General features: G+C 33.8%; 1 protein-coding gene across 1 annotated transcript; it reads right to left on the bottom strand.

Moving 5' to 3' along the window:
- Positions 1-3,949: 3,949 nt before the first annotated feature.
- LOC107938299 (uncharacterized) lies at positions 3,950-8,722 on the bottom strand. Its single transcript, XM_016871400.2, has 2 exons — positions 7,353-8,722; positions 3,950-4,303 (listed from the first exon to the last, which is right to left on the bottom strand). The coding sequence occupies exon 1, from the start codon at positions 8,720-8,722 to the stop codon at positions 8,084-8,086; it is 639 nt and encodes a 212-aa protein (XP_016726889.2). The 3' UTR covers positions 3,950-4,303; positions 7,353-8,083.
- Positions 8,723-19,468: the final 10,746 nt, after the last annotated feature.

Below are 19,468 nucleotides of genomic sequence, written 5' to 3'. Positions count from 1 at the left end.
ACCTTAAATTACTTACGTACATGCCATAGCTAATACCATAATATATATATTGACTTACTTCCAATCTTTATATGCAATGAAATGTGTTGGAGCCCAATCTTTGATGTAACACTTCAAATCAATCTTTTAGTAAGTACAAGAATTAACCTCACCTTTATATTGAATAAATATAAACAATGTATAATACTATTATATTACATAAGTTTAGGACTTCATAACATTAGAACTGCTTATTATATCTTATTTAATATAAATAAATTCACAATCATTTCCTTTAAAGTACACATAACCTTGTCATATTATCATTGCTTTGTTTTGTCCTTTAATATTCAACAGATGCCCAGTGTGGACTTAGTAGAACATGCAGGATATATGAAAATTAATGCAGAGATGCACTGAAGTGCATAAACATAATAGACTGGCATCAAAGTGCAATAACATAACATAATTCAATCAACGTGCTTTATTAAAACAAAGTGGCACCAAAGTGCATTAATAGAATAGAGAGCGCGCTAAATGCTTCCTAACGACATGTCATCTATATCTTCTTACTAGTTCTTATCTTGTCTACATGGGAAAATATAACAGGATCAACTTCACTTTTACATTGTAGAATAGAACTTACATACTTTTGAATCATTGTTATAAAAATTCAATAAGAACTATAATAATATTTACCTAACACATGAAATATAACACACTTTCTCATAATGTTTCATTTCCAACATCAAAACAGTAATTTATCTTACTTCTCTATTTTGCATATTTTCCAATTTAGTCCCTTTTCATTAGTCTCACTTTAAAATTCACTTTACTTCCATAAATAATTACACTTAGATATGTTATTTCAAAATTTTAGTACACTTAATCACTTTTGAATATTTACAATTTAGTCTTTAGCAATATATAATTCAATAATCACTATAATATCTTTTCAATATTACTTTGTATTTAACTTACTAACACTTAGCACTTCATTTAAACTCTTTATCATATTACTTCATTTCACACAAACTTTTGTACACTTTTCAATCTAGTCTTTTCTACTTTAATTTCACTTCATTTAATCTTTTCACTTTGTTGCTAAGTTTAAATTCATATGTTCACTTCTTTCTAATTATTTTCACAATACATATTAAACTTTTCCTATATATAATTAAATCTTAAAAACTTTAATCTAACAATTTAAATAAAAATCACACATACATTTAATTACGGTAAGTTTCTCGATATACTTATCTCTCTATAGTAGAATTTCACTAATTTTGCTTTAATTCTCTTCTTTCCTCACATTTGTCACCACCTTCACTTTGTTTCTTACACTTTCCTTCTCTTTTTCTATTTCATGAATACATCAATACATTATCAAAACTCATACTACAAATCATTTTCTTATGTCTCTACTTCAATTAAACATGAATTCTATAAAAATACTTGAATTCTTCCTTGTCTCTTTAATATTTTTACTTTCTTCTCAACTTGCTCATCCAATTTCTTTCTTCCAAGATAATAATCTAACTCTCTAGGATCTCTACTTCACTTTTCCTTTTTGGTGGCTATGGAAATTCTCATGAACTTCGAGTAATAATTGAGAAATTGGTGGAAAATGACTAATTTGTAAAGAAAGCAAATTTTCTCTCCTCTCCCCTTTCTCATTCACGTCAAAAACAAAGTTATTCATTTTTCCTTTATTTTATATTAATTAAAATTAAATAAAATATATTAAAATAATACTAAATAATTTAACCTAATCAAAATTTACCACCTAACCCATAATTATCATGATATTTAATGATAATTATCCTATTTGAGAAATGGCTATTTTAACCCTCAATATTTTCTACAATTTCTCCCATGAATCACCACTTTATTTAGTAAAATTGTGATTTAGTCCCTTATATTTCTCCACTAAACTAACTAATAAATTGACCAAGGCAAGTGCACCTATCAATTAATAATATAGCTTTGGTGCGCACATATATCGTTCCCTCAAGAACTAAAATTATTAGTAATTATCACCTTTCTATTATTTAACTTAATAATTCAAATGATTGATGAAAATTAAATCAAACTATCTAAATTAACTAATGAATGCACCAAAGAATGAAACACAAAAAAAATTGAGTATCAACTAAGTGACAAAACAATAACTAGGTAAGAATCCACTTAGATTTCATCTATAATTCTCAATTTAATTTATGCAATTTATTTTCTTAGCTTTTTAATCAGTAGAAATCCTTAATTTATACGGATATCTCTTTTGAACATAAGAGCAACTAACTCTAGGTTGATTAATTGAAATTTATTTTTAATTAAAATCCCTATTATTTCATTAATTCGCTTTATGAATCACCTTACTAGATTTGACTCTAATCTGGTCGATTTATGTCATCCTATTTCTAGAATTGCATGCAACTCCATTCAATTATGCAAGATTTAATCACAAGAAGGATCTATTCAACCTTAGACTTATGCACATCAAACATGAATTAACACTCTAGAATTTTTAACCCAAGAATAATAAATCATTCATAATTGAAAACAAAGAGACTAAGATTTTATGGCATAAAATCGAAATCAAACAATAGAATCCATCCTAGGGTTTATCTCCCCTAGGTATTAAGAGACTTAGTTCATAATGATAAGACTAAACACCAAAAATACAATATAACTACTAGAATAAAACAAATCCATGATAACTCCCTTGAAAATAAACTTGGACTCTAGAATCTTGGTGGAAAATTTATTGGAAATTGGATTCAATGGTGCTCTCAAGGTAATTTTCGTGCTTTCCTTTGGTGGTTTCCTTTTTTCTCTTTTATTTCCCTATTTATATCCTCTTAAAGTGCTAAAACCCCTAAAAATCGTAACTTTTAGTCCTTAGCGCACAATGTTTAGGGTTTAAGACTTTTGAAATACTCCAATGTTTTGATTTTCACCGTTTTTCACTCCTATTACTCTCAAGCATCCTATTAAACATCAAAACATGAATATAAAGTATTAGGAATATATAATTCATAATTAATATCACATAATCACCCAAAAATACACTAAGAATGATGTTAAAATATGTTACTTTTTACGTTGGGGGGAGCCATTACAAAATAAGAACATGTACTAAAGCTATGCCTTCCATGTACCAAATATTTTCTCATTGAATAAAACTCGTGGTTTCAAATATATATCAACTATCTTCTCCCTTTTATTCATCACAAATATTGTCTATCAATTTTTTTAAACAGTTTTTTGTTCCATTTTCTCATACACTCATATTATGAATGTACCCTAGTTTGATATAAATTATTTGTCAATAGTAAGAAGGTAAGATACATTACTTTGTATCTTAAATTATTGTTATAAAACAAAATGTAATCATCATGTAAATTAAGATTATAACAAAATAATTGTGTATAGCATTTCATCATTGAAAAAGAAACATAGAGCATTAAAAATGGTTTAATGAGAAAGAAATTTGGAATCTACTAGTGTTAGTAGTGTTAAGTTTCTAGAAAAAATTAAAGAAAAATTATTTGCAAAATAAAAGGTATACATGACTAATAAAATTTGTTGATTACGAAGTCGACTCTCATCAAGAGATCGTTGAGCCTTGCTCTTTTGTCCAGATTCTCATTTCTCTCTCATTTTTATTTTCTTTATATATACATAGAGACGAAATTGTTAAAATAAAAAAAAATCTTTGGATTTTTCCAGATTGTGTGGATCCTTTTTTTAGAAATCTATAATTTCATTTTAAAATTTCAGTTTTAGTTTATATTTATTACAGATTTTATTTTTGTGTGTAAAGTCACAAGGGACTTGAAACTAATCCATAAGAGAGTTAAAGTTAAAACAATCTACTTGTTGGTTTATTATAAAAGATGATGGAAACTTAAATTAATTAATGATCTAGTTAGAAAAAGAAAAAAAAATAGTAAAACCCATAACCTTGTATAGCGCACAATGTGTTAAATTCCAAAAAAACAAAATCTTAGGGACATGAAGTAAAAATTAGAAAAATGAAACTCTAGGGAGCATATGCACAATTTAGTTTACCAAGACACGTCGATTTTTGTACGTTCTCGTGTGTCAAATCTCTATATTGAAACTTTTTTTTATTTTAGTTGACCATACAACAGGATTGTAGCAAGAAAATGCTATGAAAGCTGCTAACAAAACGTGACGTCGAGAACAGCAATTCCCATCGAAAATGGTCACCTTGGCGTCATGGTGTGGGCGGCAGTGCATCGGAAACTCTTCAGCTCAATGGTAATTAGATTCCAAAACCACCCTTAGCCCCTACATGCTTTATTCAGAAAAAAAAACAGAGGCTTAGTTTCTTCTTTATATTATTATGTCTTTGGCGACTATACGGAACGATTGAAAATTTGATATGCTGTACGGTGTGTTAAAATATTTTTTTTAAAAAATGCTTCTATCTTATTTCATAAGAATACAATTAAATATTTATAGTATCTCAATACTTAACTAATCCAAAACAGAAAATCAAACTATTCTACCAGCTTATAATACTTTCTACACTCCCCCTCAAGTTGGAGGTATAAAAATATTTTTTAACCCCAACTTAGAAATTAGATGACTGTGCTGTTGTGACCCCAAAGCTTTTGTCATAACATCTGCAAGTTGATCTGCAGTCGGCACATGTTCAGTAGCTATAAGCCCTTATTGTATTTTTTCTCTTATAAAATGACAATCAATTTCTATGTGCTTAGTCCTTTTATGATACACAGGATTCGATGTTATTTGAAGAGCTGCTTTATTGTCACAGAACAGTTTCATTGGTTTACCTACACTTATCTCCAGTTCCTTGAATAAACTTGAAAGCCAAACCAGTTCTGATGTTACTGCTGCCATACTTCTGTACTCGGTTTCTGCAGAGGATTTTGATACTGTGCATTGTTTCTTCGATTTCTAGGAAATGAGTGAGTCTCCTAAGTGTACACAAAAACCAGAAACTGATCTTCTTGACATTGGACAAGAAGCCCAATATGAATCACAATATGCTACCAACTGATGTTTGTTGAAAACCTTAAAAAAAATTCCTAGCCCTGGCTCTTTCTTTATATACCTTACAACTCTTAACGCTGCTTCCATATGTGATTGTTTTGGACTTTGCATGAACTGACTAAGATGAGTAACAGCGAAGGTGATATCTGGCCTTGTATGGGTCAAGTAGATTAGCCTTCCAATCTCTGATAAACTGCTTTATCTTCTAACAACTTGCCGTCTTGATGCTATTGAACTACTTCATCAAACTCTGCTGTTGTTAGTTTCTGATTTTGTTCAAGTGGTGTAAAAGCAACTTTTGCTTTAACTAAACCAGTATCCTTGATAAGGTCTTGTGCATATTTCAGCTGATTTAACAAAATCCCCTCTTGAGACCTTAAAATCTCAAGCCCAAGAAAGTACCGTAAATCTCCTAAATCTTTCATCTTGAAATTTTGATTCAGGACTCCTTTCAAGTCATTGATCATATCCATATCATTTCCAGTAATAAGAAGATCATCAACATAGACTAGTATTATGACCATCTTGCCTTCTTTCTTTTTAACAAAAAGAGAATAGTCAAACTTACTCTGCTCAAAACCAGCCAACATAAGAGCTTCAGTAAGCTTAGCATTCCATTGCCTAGATGCCTCCTTCAACCCATACAAAGATTTCTGCAGCCGACATACCATATGCTCCCCCTGGCTGCGGAAACCCTCAAGCAAGATCATAAAAACCTCTTCATGAAGGTCACCTTGGAGAAAAGCATTAGACACGTCCATTTGACAAAGAGACCAATTGAGAGAAGCCGCAAGAGCCAAAATGGTTCGAACAGTGTCCATTTTAGCAACAGGAGAAAATGTGTCCAAGTAATCGATCCCTTCTTTCTGGTTGTAGCCCTTGGCAACCAACCGAGCTTTATATCTCTCTATTTCACCAGAGGCTCAAAGTTTGACCTTATACACCCATTTACAACCAATAGGAACCTTCCCTGGAGGCAAAGGAACAACATTCCATGTATGATTAGATTCTAAGGCCCGAATTTCCTCTTGCATGGCCTGAACCCAGTGGGGAGAGTGGCGAGCCTCAAAATGAGAAAGAGGTTCAATAATATGGGAAAAGGAAGAAACAAAGGCCTGAGTTTTGAGAGGTAAATGGGATAAAAAAACAGAATTAGAAGAAGAAGCACCTGGGGATGAAGGAGATTGATAGGGATGAATAAAATCTTTTAGCCAAGAAAGAGGCTTAAGAGTTCGACCAGACCGCCTAGGTTTAACAATAGGCAAAGTAGGAGAGACAAGAGGTGGAGATGTACTTACTGAAGTTGGAACAGGATGTGGTGAAGCGCTTGTTGGAGGAGTAGGAGTGGGAATAATTAAGAAATCTAAATCCAAAATGTCAGGAGTAGGGGGAAACAGAACAGGAAATTCAGAAGAAGATTTAAAAGGAAAGACATCTTCAACAAAATGAACATTGCGACTAACAAAAAATTTTCGAGAGTCCAAACAAAACAAAATATAACCTTTCTTGGAAGGAGAATAACCCAGAAAAACTGAGGGAAGGGATCTGGAAGAAAATTTATCAGAATTATGGGGGTTAACTGCAAAACAAAGGCACCCAAAAACACGAAAGTGAGAAAAATCAGGGGGCTTTTTATAAAGTAATTCAAATGGCGTTCGCCAAGCTAAAACAGAAGAAGGGAGCCGATTAATGATGTAACAAGCAGCTAAAATGCAGTCACCCCAAAATTTAAGAAGAACATTGGATTGAAAACGTAAAGCACGAGCAATTTTGAGCAGATGCCTATGCTTTCGTTCAGCAATACCATTTTGCTGAGGTGCATCAATACAAGAAATTTGATGAATAATGCCTAAAGACTCAAAGAAAGAAGAACAGAAGGAGTTAAAAAATTCAGAACCATTATCACTCCTGACAGTTTGAATGACAGCAGAAAATTGAGTTTTGACCATGAGAAAAAATTATTTGAGAGCTATCACAACATCAGATTTAAGCTTCAGTAAGTACACCCAAGTCATGCGAGTATGATCATCGACAATGGTTAAAAAGAAACGATAGCCACAATGGGTAGACACCCTATAAGGCCCCCAAACATCAAGATGTAATAAGCTAAAAGGAGTTGCTGCCCTAGAAACACTAGTTGGAAAAGCCCATTTAGATTGTCTAGCCATGGGACAAACAGAACAAGTAAAGTCTTTATTAATTGGCAAATTATGAAAAAAAGACAAACGATGTAATTTGTTGACAGGCACATGCCCGAGTCTAGCATGCCATAAGGAAATCGAATTAGCAATAGAAGTCATACAAGAAGTAGAAGTAGGGGATCTAACCAGGGCAGAAAAAGGCTCAAAAAAATAAAGACCATTCAGATGCCTACCAATCCCTTCATCCTGCCATTGGAGAGATCCTGCAGGATGCAGAATTCAGGGTAAAAAATGACTGCACAATGCAAATCAAGGGCCAATTTAGAAACAAAAATCAAATTATGATTAAAGTGTGGTACACAAAGAACATTGGTAAAGGTGATATCAGGAGATAGTGACAAAGAACCAGAATGAGTTATAGTAGAGTGTTTACCATTCGGAAGCTGAACAAAATGGGAATTAGGAGGGTAAGCAACAGGAAAATTCAGAAACGTAGAATCAAAACATATATGATTAGTTGCACCAGTGTCCAAAATCCAAGAAAAATTATTATTAGCTGAAAAAGGAGTACGAGAAGGGATACCTGCACAATTGACAGCAGGTGCAGGCACAGTTCGGCTTTTATTCAACAACTCCAAGAGCTCAGAATACTGTTGAGGAGTAAAGATAGGGGCACTCTGAGAATTGAGCAGGGAATCTTCGGATGAGACTGCAAAAGCAGCCGGAGAAGCCTTCTTACGGTTGAACTTGAAGTCAGGTGGGAACCCGATTAAATGGTAACAAGATTCCTTCTTATTCCCTTTCACTTTACAAAAATCAGAGGTACCATTGAATTTTTTACGGTTGCCAGAAGCGGTAGAAAGCAAAGCGATAGGTTCGGAAGCATGAGGTAGAACAGAGGAAAGACTCCGTTGAGCTTATTCTTGGACGATCATGGAATAAGCTTTATTTACCGAAGGTAAAGGTTGCATCAAGAGGATCTGACTACGAACGGCAGCATAGGTCTCATTGAGACCCATCAAGAACTGAAACAATCGTTGTTGATGAAGATGGCTCGAATTTTGTTGGGCGACCTCGCAATCACAATTGAAAAAAGGGACGAGAGCAGTATATTCATCCCAAAGCAATTTCAATTGCGTGAAATAATAAGAAACAGTAGCATCACCTTGAGTGAGATGTGCAATAGATTGATGAAGAAAGAAAATACGGGAACCGTCCACCTTGCTAAAGCGATCCTTGAGATCCATCCAAACCACAGTAGAATCAAAAGCAAATACAAGCCCCGCAGATAAATCTGGACTCACTGTGTTTAGAATCCAAGAAAGGAAAAAAGCATTGCAGCGATCCCATTGAGCACGAAGAGAGTCCGGATACGTCGAACGGCGGCAATCACCATCAACGAACCCGAGCTTGTTCTTTGCGAGCAAGGCAATTCGAAGCGAATGACTCCAAACAGAATAGTTCTCAACACCGGTCAAACGATGAGAAATAAGAATGGTGCCCGGTGTATCCGACGGATGAAGGAACAAAGGATGATGAAAATTAATATCCGCCATGAGTAAAAAAAACAGTAGAGAATCACGAAGACAAAGAAACGATAATGAATCGAAAGAGAAAGGAAAAAAATTTAGAATTTGTGCCCTAAACAATTAAGAACAAAGAGAACAGGAACGAGCCCAAGAAGAAAAAAAAATGTGGCCCAACTGCCCAGAGAAAAATTGGCTCACATGATACCATGTTAAAATATTTTTTTTAAAAAAATGCTTCTATCTTACTTCATAAGAATACAATTAAATATTTATAGTATCTCAATACTTAACTAATCCAAAATAGAAAAACAAACTATTCTACCAGCTTATAATACTTTCTACACTGTGAATCAGTTGATGTCTCGTAGTGCATATAAAAGAAAATTTAATCAGCCAGTGTTGTTTGAATTGCTGTGTAGAGGACACATGGGGTTCCAGGGTATTAGAGTTTACAAATAGTTAAGCAGTTATGGTATAGCTACTCTAGCAATTCTGATAGTATCAACTTTGTAGTTAAGCCGTTAAGAAATCAAGTGTATAAATGTAAGTTCATCCACAAAGTTCAAACCAAGAATGAATTTCAGTTTGCTTAATATCTTCTTTATCTTTTGTTTCCTTACCTCAAATCTTTTCATGGTATCATTCGCCTCAAATCTTTTCATTGTATCATTCGCCTTAGTCCTAGGCACCATTCTCCGCTGCTTTCTATGGCCAATTCTGAAGAATCTGCCACAGTTCCTCATGATCCACAGCCTGTTCCTTCGGTTCCACTTCCAGCGCCATCATTCAATGTTGAATTTGATAAATCTCGCTTAATTCACAACTCTCTCGACATGATACACTTACAAGAATGGTGTTTGTTTTTTTATGAATGTTATTAATGGCTAGGAAAAAGTATGGGCGGTTTTGGAAAAATTTCACACACATAAAACGTTTGGAAATTATGTTTAAATTGATTGACCTCAATTTTCGAATAAGAAAAGCCTAAAACCATATAATGAAATTACTTTCACGACAATACCTCAAAAGGAAGACAGCAATGGAAGGCCTCAGAATGAATTCAAAATTCTAACTAAAAGAAAAATAAGATTTTTTAGGCAAAACATTTGGGGAGAGGTCATGGTGTCAAATGACAAAACTTTTGCCTCCATTGTTAAGAGGAGCCACTAAAAAATAAGAACAGGTATTCATACTATGCCTTTCATGTACCAAATGTTTCCTCATATTGAATAAAACATGTAGTTTCAAATATATATTAAGTATTCCCTCCCTTTTATTCATTACAAATATTGACTATCAATTCTTTTAAATAGTTTTTTTTCCATTTTTTCATGCACTCATACTATGCCTTGTTTGATATGAGTTGTTTGTCAATAGTAAGAAATTCTTATAAATTACTTTGTATTTTAAGAACTGTTATAAAAAGAAAGGTAATCATTGAGCAAATTAATATTATAAGAAAACAATTGTATCTTCGACTCTAGTTAACCCTACAATAGGGTTGCAACACGAAAATGATGTGAAAGATGCTAACAAAAAGCGACGTCGAGAATATCATGGAAGTGCTTTGGTTTTACATGAATGTAATTGGTAATAATGCTTGGAAATTCCCATGCTCCATTTAGCAACAGATGATCAGTGATGATGAATATCATATGGTTTTGCTACGAAATAATAATATATTTTGAAGTTAATTCTAAAGGGCTTCACTCCGTTCAGATTTGAGGTACAAAGGAAAAACCAGATTGTTTAGTTAAGATATCTAGGCATTTGTTGATTATTTGAAAATTGAACTGAGGGAGAAATGAGAATTTGGAGAAAAGAACAAGGCTCAACGATCTCTTGAGGGTTGGCTTCCCAACCAACAAATTTTATCAATCATGTATACCTTTTATATTTCACATAATTTTCCTCTAGTTTTTTCTTGGAACTTAACACTACTTACCAGTGGTGGTACTAGGGGGCGGCAGGGTCCCGCACCCCCTAAAATAGAAAATTTTCTATTAGGCCCTTTATATTTCACATTTGGTACATGAAAGACATAGCTTTAATATTTGTTCTTATTTTCTAGCGCCTACCACCAATAATGGCGTAAAAAGTTTCTTTTTGTAATTTACACCATGACCTTTCCCCAAATGTCTTGCCCAAACAATATTATTTTCCTTGAATTCTTTCTGAGGCCCTTCATTGCCGCCTTCTTGTTGAGGTCTTGTCATGAGAGTGATTTCATCATATCGTAGCCAATATTTGTAATGAATAAAAAGGAGAAAATAATTAATATATATCTGGAACCACGAGTTTTATTCAATATGAAAAAACATTTGGTATATAGAAGACATAGCTTTAGTACCTGTTCTTACTTTCTAGTGGCTCCCCTCAACAATGACGTAAAAAGCTTTTGGTAATTTACACAATGACCTCTCTCCACAATGTCTTGCCCAAACAATCTTATTTTCCTTTTAATGAAAACCTTGAATTCATTTTGAGGCCCTCCATTGCTGCCTTCCTGTTGAGGTCTTACCATGGGAGTGATTTCATCATATTGTAGCCAATATTTGTAATGAGTAAAAGGGAGAAGATAATTAATATATATTTGGAATAAAGAATTATATTCAATATGATGAAATATTCGATACATGAAAGACATAGCTTTAATACCTATTCTTATTTTCTAATGGCTCCCCCCCCAAACAGTAGCATAAAAAACTTTTGACAATTTACATCATGACCTCTCCCCAAATATTCTGTATGAACAATCTTATTTTCCTTTTAATTAGAATTTGAATTCATTCTGAGCCTTTCTATTGTCGCATTCTTGTTAAGATCTTTCCATGAAAGTGATTTCATCATATGATTTTAGTCTGTTCTCATTTGAAAACTGAGGCCTATCAATTGAAACATAATTTTCAAACACTTCATTTGTGTGAAATTTTCCCAAAATCGTCCACACTTTCCCCAAGCCATCAATAACATCGATGAAAAACAAACGCCCTTCTTGGCACTCTAAAAATGCATCAACAGACATGAAAGGGAAAAATAGTATGCATCATTCCACTTTGCTTTAAATCAATCTCCCTGAGAATAGTTTCCTACCTTACACTTGGTTGTCCATGTCTGCAAATTGAATTAAGGGTAATACAAATGCAATAATTCAATTTGCAAATATGAAAAATCAAATGTAAGGAAGAAAATTATTCTCAAGGAGATTGATACAAAGTGAAGTGAAACAATGCATACGATTTTTCCCTTTCATGTCTATTACTACATTTTTCGAGTGCCAAGAAGGGTATTTGTTTTTTATGGATGTTATGGATAACTTGGGGAAATTGCGGACGGCTTACGGAAAATTTCACACCAACAAAGTGTTTGAAAATTATATTTCAATTAATTGGCTGCAATTTTCAAATGAGAAAGGACTAAAAGCAAATGATGAAATCACTTTTAGGGCAAGACCTTAACAGGAAGGCGACAATAGAGAGGCTCAGAATGAATTTAAGGTTCTGATTAAAAGGAAAATAAGATTATTCGGATAGAACATTTGGGGAAAGGTCATGATGTAAATTGTCAAAAGCTTTTTATGCATTGTTGGGGGGAGCCATTAAAAAATAAAAGTAGGTACCAAAACTATGACTTTTATGTACCGAATATTTCTTCATATTGAATAAAACTCGTGGTTCTAAATATATATTAATTATCTTCTCTCTTTTATTCATTACAAATATTGGTTACCAATACTTTTTAACTCATATTATGAACGTACCCTAATTTTATATTAAATGTTAGTAATTAGTAAAAAGTTAAAATAAATTATTTTGTATCTTAAATCATTGTTATAAAAATAAATGTAATCAACATGTAAATTAAGATTATAAGAAAATAATTGGATATGAAATTTAGGTTTAACTTAGAGGAAAATTTAAATGCACATTTTAATGTTAAATAAAACTTAATGGGAAAATGAAAATTGTATATATAATCTATAAATATAAACAAAAGTCAAAATATTTATTTATTCCACAATAAAATATTTATTTTACTCTATTAACTTCGCTTTGAATTGGTGATGTTTGCTAAAAAAAATGAAAGAGAAAACAAATTATCATGATTTAAAAAGAAATAAAAGAAATAGAATTGTTGAATAATAAAATTTATTTGACGTTATAATTAAAATAGAAAAAATAAATACCTGGAGACGACACAGCACCTTTCTCCATGCCCATCTCCATTCTATAAGATTTTACTTTTTTTCTACAAAATGCTAGGTTTCTTAGGAAAAAAATCATATTTGTTTTTAATTGGGAATTTGCTCATGAAGAATGTCGAAACCATGTTTATTTTGAAAATTGGGGATTGACTTTTTAAAACGAAAAGTTGGGAGTCGCCACCAACTTTTTTGAGGTGTAATCGGATCACCTTGAGGTTGATCATTTTAATAAAATATTTGATTTATTAAAATAATAAATTTAGGTCTACGAAAATTGAGAAAAAGGGTTCGGGAGTCGGTTACGCACGAGGAAGTGTTAGACCCCCGTAACGCCCAAAATTGGTACCAATTGATTATTGAATGTCCTATCGTTGAAAATTTAGAAAAAATTTAAAATACGATTCCTTTAAAAATGTATGAACAATTCGAATTGGATTTTAAGGTTCACTTGCTCCCAAGAAATAAAATACCACATCCAGTACGTTAGGACACGATACTTTAAGCCTCCAAAGACTAAGATCACCTCATAATTTCCAAAACACGCAACGAACTCTTAAAAGAGTACTCCGTTATTTGGAAAACGGAAAAACGAAACCCAACACGTTAGGGCACGATTTCTCGAATTTCCAAACACGAAACATTGCCTTATTTTGAAGAGTTTTCAAATAAGTAATTATGAAACCGGCTCAAAATATATTCGCTTGGTTTACTTTAAGGGTAATAAAACAATCGATGTTGAGCGAAAATGCGGATTTTGTAAAAAACATGATGCAATAATAAGAAACTAAATCATAATTCTAAGCATGAAACGATAATAAGTGGATTCGAATTGAAAACGAAAGAAATAACACGTGATACACAGAACTACGTGAAACCAATATAACACAAAACAATTTAAAAACCATACGAACAATATACAAAGGTATAACATATATTAGAATTCAAAATAGTTTATATGTATAAAAAAACGGATAATATATTAGTGATTATTTTAAAAAAAAATATTGAAACGAATAATATATAACATAATTTCAAATGAAATAAATTGACTAAACGAATGATATATTTATATGAAAATAATAAATGAAAATAACGTATATACAAAGACCAAAGTAATTAACATAAATAAAATATGCAATAAAAAATAAGATCCTCAAAAGAAAGCCAAGCTATATACGAATAATTTTAAAGAAAATATATACAATAAATTTAGAAAATATTTACATAAAATAATATGAAAGCAACAATGTACATAGAATAGAGTTAATCATAAATTATATGCCTAATAACATAGATATGAGAACATTTCAATGTAATAACATACAAAAAAATAAAAAAAATAAAACAATAATGTTTTTCAAAAGAAGAAGTGGAATTGTCAAAATTATTTAAAATACATATATACAAATAAATAAAGAAAATAAAAAAATGTTAAATGAACCTTTTTTAAGAAAAAGTGAATTATGGAAAAACTCAATTAAAATAAAATTAAAATAAAAGGGATATTTTATAAATAAAGTAAACCATTGAAATAGAATCGTGGACCAAAACAAAACGCGTATAAACGCTTGAGACTAAAACTGAAAATAAACTAGACCCCCAAACGTGTCGTTTCAGCGCGGATTAAAATGAAAATATGCGCAAGTCCCAAGGATAATTTAAAAGAAATAAAAAAACTAAACATGACTTAATTAGACAGTAGTGCAAGGGAGGGGGACTAAACGTGCAAATTATCCATTTAGAGAAATCATGCACATGAACCAAGTCAAAAAAACTGTCTGTTCCTTCCCCCAATGCCATTTCCTTTTATTAACCATTAAAACCCCCTTTTCTTTGTCAAAAAACGTTTTAACCTTTATTTTTAAAAAAAAAGAAACCCAAAAATGTTTTATGAAATTCCTTATTCTCCATTACTATCCCTTTTGTCTTCCAGCCGAAAAGGCCACCAATGGTTCACCCAACCGCCGCCATGACTCCGGTAAGTCTCCCTTCGTCGACGCGAGCACGACGTGGCTCCGGTGAGTCTCTCTCTCTCTCTTAATGTTTCTCTCACGCAAGAAGAAAATGAAAGAATAATAACAAAATCAGAAAGGGAAAGAAACTAAAAAATCACCTTTAACAATTATTATTGCTTTTGGTCTCTGCTTGTATTTGATTTCATATATATTTCCACTATTGTATTCGTAGAAAGGGAACCCCCCTTTACAATGAAAAATTGAAGGCTTTTATAGCCAAAAAACCATACATTTTCTTCCTATTTCTTTGCTCTAATTGCAGGTGTTGTGATGTCGTGGAGGAGTGCACGATCGTGGGGCATGGATGCTCGAGATAGAGGTCGTGTGTGGGCGTGCCGACGTGTGTGGGAAACTGATCATGGGGGCTACAGCGCCAACTGCTTTCAGAACTCTTAGTGTTGCTGGAATTTTATGTTATTGGCTTAGGCCATTTGGGCCAGCTAGGGAGTTGGGCCACTACAATTTGGGCTTGTTTAAATTTGGGATTGGTTTCTTTTTTGTTTTAATTATTTTTGCTTTTATGTGTGTATGGGCTATAATTAGGTATTTGGACCGGGCAAAAATTGGGTTTTACAGCTGCCCCTCTTTGCTCGTTGTCATGTAACGAGAATGAAGCAAAGACCATAAAAAGGCCAATTTTGCCCGGTCTTACCACATCTCGATCTCTTTATGCCCATCTTCTTCAGGTAGCCTCATTCCAACCCACTGCATCTTCAAGGGTATCTAAATTGTGCTTTTAATCCACTCCACATCCTTAGTCTGCTCCATTGCGACTTCAGAAAGATAAAATTTTTAATTTTGAGCCTGCTCCGCTGCATCTTCAGAGAGATAAGACTTATCACTTCGACCTGCTCCACTGCAACTTCAGGGAGATAAAGTTTGCTATGATCTGTTCGTTTAGCTTCAATCTGTTCCACTGCAACTTCAGGGAAATAAAATTCGCTATCTTCAATCTGCTCTACTACTACTTAGGGGGTTAAGGCTCGTATCTTCAACCTGCTCTCTTGCTACCTCAAAGAAATAAGGTCGGTGGCTAAAATCTGCTTCATAGCCGATAAGACTACCATTCCTGATCTGCTCCATAGTCGATACATGGAGATATGATCTGTAATTTTCAGTCTGCTTCCTACAACTTCAAGAAGATAAGACTTGTGGCTAAAATCTGCTCCATATCTGATACATAGAGATAAGACTCGCCATTTCTGATTTTCTCCATAGTCGATACATGGAGATAAGATCTGTAATTTTCAGTCTGCTTCCTGCAACTTTAGGAAGATAAGACTTGTGGCTAAAATCTGCTCCATAGCCGATACATGGAGATAAGACTCGCCATTTCTGATCTGCTCCATAGCCGATACATGGAGATAAGATCTGGTATTTAGCCTACTCCACTCCTGCTCAGTGAAGATAAGGCCGATGATTGGAATCTGCTCCATCGTCGGTACGTGAAGATAAGATTCTTCAAAGTTCGATCTGCTTCACTCCTGCTCAGTGAAGATAAGATCTGGTATTTAGCCTGCTCCACTCGTGCTCAGTAAAGATAAGGCTGATGGCTGAAATCTGCTCCATTGCCGATACATGAAGATAAGACTTGCCAAAATTTGATCTGCTTCACTCCTGCTCAGTGAAGATAAGATCTGGTATGTTTAGCCTGCTCCACTCCTGCTCAGTGAAGATAAGGCTGATGATTGGAATCTGCTCCATTGCCGGTACGTGGAGATAAGATTCTCCAAAGTTTGATCTGCTTCACTCCTGATCAGTGAAGATAAGATCTGGTATTTAGCCTGCTCCACTCCTGCTCAGTGAAGATAAGACTGATGGTTGAAATCTGCTCCATTGCCGATACATGAAGATAAGACTTGCCAAAATTTGATCTGCTTCACTCCTGCTCAGTGAAGAAAAGATCTGGTATGTTTAGCCTGCTCCACTCCTGCTCAGTAAAGATAAGGCTGATGATTGGAATATGCTCCATTGCCTATACATGGAGATAAGATTTACCAAAATTTGATCTGCTCCGCTCTTGCTCAGCGAAATAAGATCTGTAATTTTAGCCTATTACCCTACTTCTTAGGGGGTTAAGGCGGGTCTTCGACCTGCTCCACCACAACTCGGAGAGCTAGGATCTGTAAATTTTAGCCTGTTACCCTACTGCTCAGGGGGTTAAGGCTTGTATCTTTGATCTGCTCCACTATTGCTTAGGAAGATAAGATCTGTGAATTCACCGATTCCACTGCACTGTCTTCTGAGGAACATGATCTGTAAAATCAGTTTCATGTATCTATGCCTATGCCAAATAATTAGGATGCAATGATTGAAATGAATCAAATGCTCCTACCTAAATGTGATGCTTATGTCAAATAATTAGGATGCTATGATCGAAATAAAATCAAATGCTCCTAACTAGATGTGCTATTGTATAAATGCAGAAATGTCATGAGAATGATTTTTTTTTAAAATATTAAAGTGTCATCACTCGTTATCTATCAGAGTTTTATCACTGTGGTATTATGCTGCCTTCCTATTCGACTAGCATTTCCAACAAAAACCCATAGAAACAACCCATTTTGCTCAACTGGCTTGCCTCACTATAGTTTCAAAGTCTCTTTCACTATACCTTCTGAGACATAAGGTTTGTACCTCCCAGTGCAACTCCAGGGGAATAATCATTTGATTTCTTCTCCATCCTGCTGCAACTCAGAGGTATAGGACACATCATCTTCAATCAATTTGATCAACTACACCATTCCCTGGGTGTAATGAACAGATGTATATGCCTGATACCTGTATGAATACAGAATACCATTTTCTTTTTCTTGAGAAAAATCCCATTACTCGTTCTTTGCTGGGATTACGACACCAATGTAATTTTCTTTTTGGTCAACCAATGTCTTTGATAGGAAACCTAATGAGATAATTTTAATTTGGGTTGAAATACTTCCAACCCTTAAGCTTGGTAAGTTTTAAACAATAGTCCCGTTTCAGGTTCCTGTATTATTTAGAAACTTCCAGAGTAATATGTGAAAACACCTTTTATGAAAGTATTATTAGTCCACTAAACATTATTTCAATGTAAAAATGCTTAAAAAATCATAACAACGAACTAGAAACATAGCTCGAAGCAAATAAGTTAACCAAGGATAGCAAATGCAATTAAGAAGGAAACTTATTGGGACGTAAGAAGAATAAGGTAATCAAAGATAACAAATTCAAAATGGATGAAATGAAAAACTAGGTGCCCCAGATATCGCAGCTTGAGCTTCTCTGTACCAACTTCTTAAGGACTATTTTGAGCTTAATTTGTGCTTAAGGGATCTGGAGTACTTTGTTAATGCCTCAGGACGTAGCATATTTCTTCATTGTTAATTCAGGCATAGCAAGACTACTATATGCCCTACTTCGATCCAAATTTGAGCCGCCCTTTTCGGGTTTTCAGCTCAAATCCCTTTTGGTCTCAAGGCGCCCTTTGCGGGTTTTCGCCTTGGCCTCTCCAGTTTCTTTTTCTTTTCTTTTTTTTTATTTTTATCTTTTTTTTGAAACTTTTAACTGTGATTGAATCTGAGTTCATCGGATTAGGCAGGTCATTGCCATCCATTTCGGTCAATATCAATACTCCTCCAGAACAGGCCTTCTTTACTACATAAGGTCCCTCTCAATTTGGCATATTTCTTCCTTTGAAATCCTTCTGTATAGGAAAGATCTTCTTCAATATCAAGTTCCCCTCGTGGAATTCTCTAGGATAAACCTCTTTGTCATAAGCCCGTATCATCTAACTATGGTGGACATCTTTTAAATTTGACTGAACATATCGAGATCGAATTCATTCTGCCTCATCTCATTTTAATTCTGACAAGACTCGGAGAAAAGGAATCTTGTTTTCAAAACCATTTTTATCCCATAAACCAATGAGCAATATGTTGCCCCAGTGAAGATCCTGGTTAACATTCAATAAGCATAGAGGGTAAATGGTAACTTCTTTATGCCAATCCTTACAAGTCTCAGTCACCTTCTACAATCTCTTTTTGTTATTTTTTTTTGTTTTTTGTCTTTCCTTTTTTGTTTTTTCTTTTTGGCCGCCTTTGCTGTATTAGGATATTGCATCTGATCTTTGAACAAACTGCAAACTTTTGACATTGTACAGTTGTATTAGACATGATCTTTTCTGACATTACTTGTCGGCACTTTTTTTAAAATTTGACGACTACCAATCTTGTAATATTGGCATATGAAGCGACCCTCACCCTCTTCATGAAGTCATCGAAGACCACCAAGATAAATCGAAGCATATTAGACGAGAATGGCCTGATAACATCCATGCCCCACATATAGCAAATCTATGAAGAAATGAATAAGGCACATGAATCTTGTCTCACTAAAATAGCTTATGCAATCCCCTTCCATGGTGGATTAACAGTACCCAAACCTCATGATTAGCGTGGCTACCATGAAACTATTAACATGTGTCCATCTGGCACCGTATAGACATTTTCCATCTTCAGGTCTTAGTATCCCAGGTATATCTTGACATGATTATGCGAAAACATCTTTGAATTCATG

Source organism: Gossypium hirsutum, chromosome A12, assembly GCF_007990345.1.
Source record: "Gossypium hirsutum isolate 1008001.06 chromosome A12, Gossypium_hirsutum_v2.1, whole genome shotgun sequence".
Classification (NCBI taxonomy): Eukaryota; Viridiplantae; Streptophyta; class Magnoliopsida; order Malvales; family Malvaceae; genus Gossypium; species Gossypium hirsutum.
Note: the sequence above shows the minus strand (reverse complement) of the source record. Positions and strands in the feature narration are given on the sequence as shown.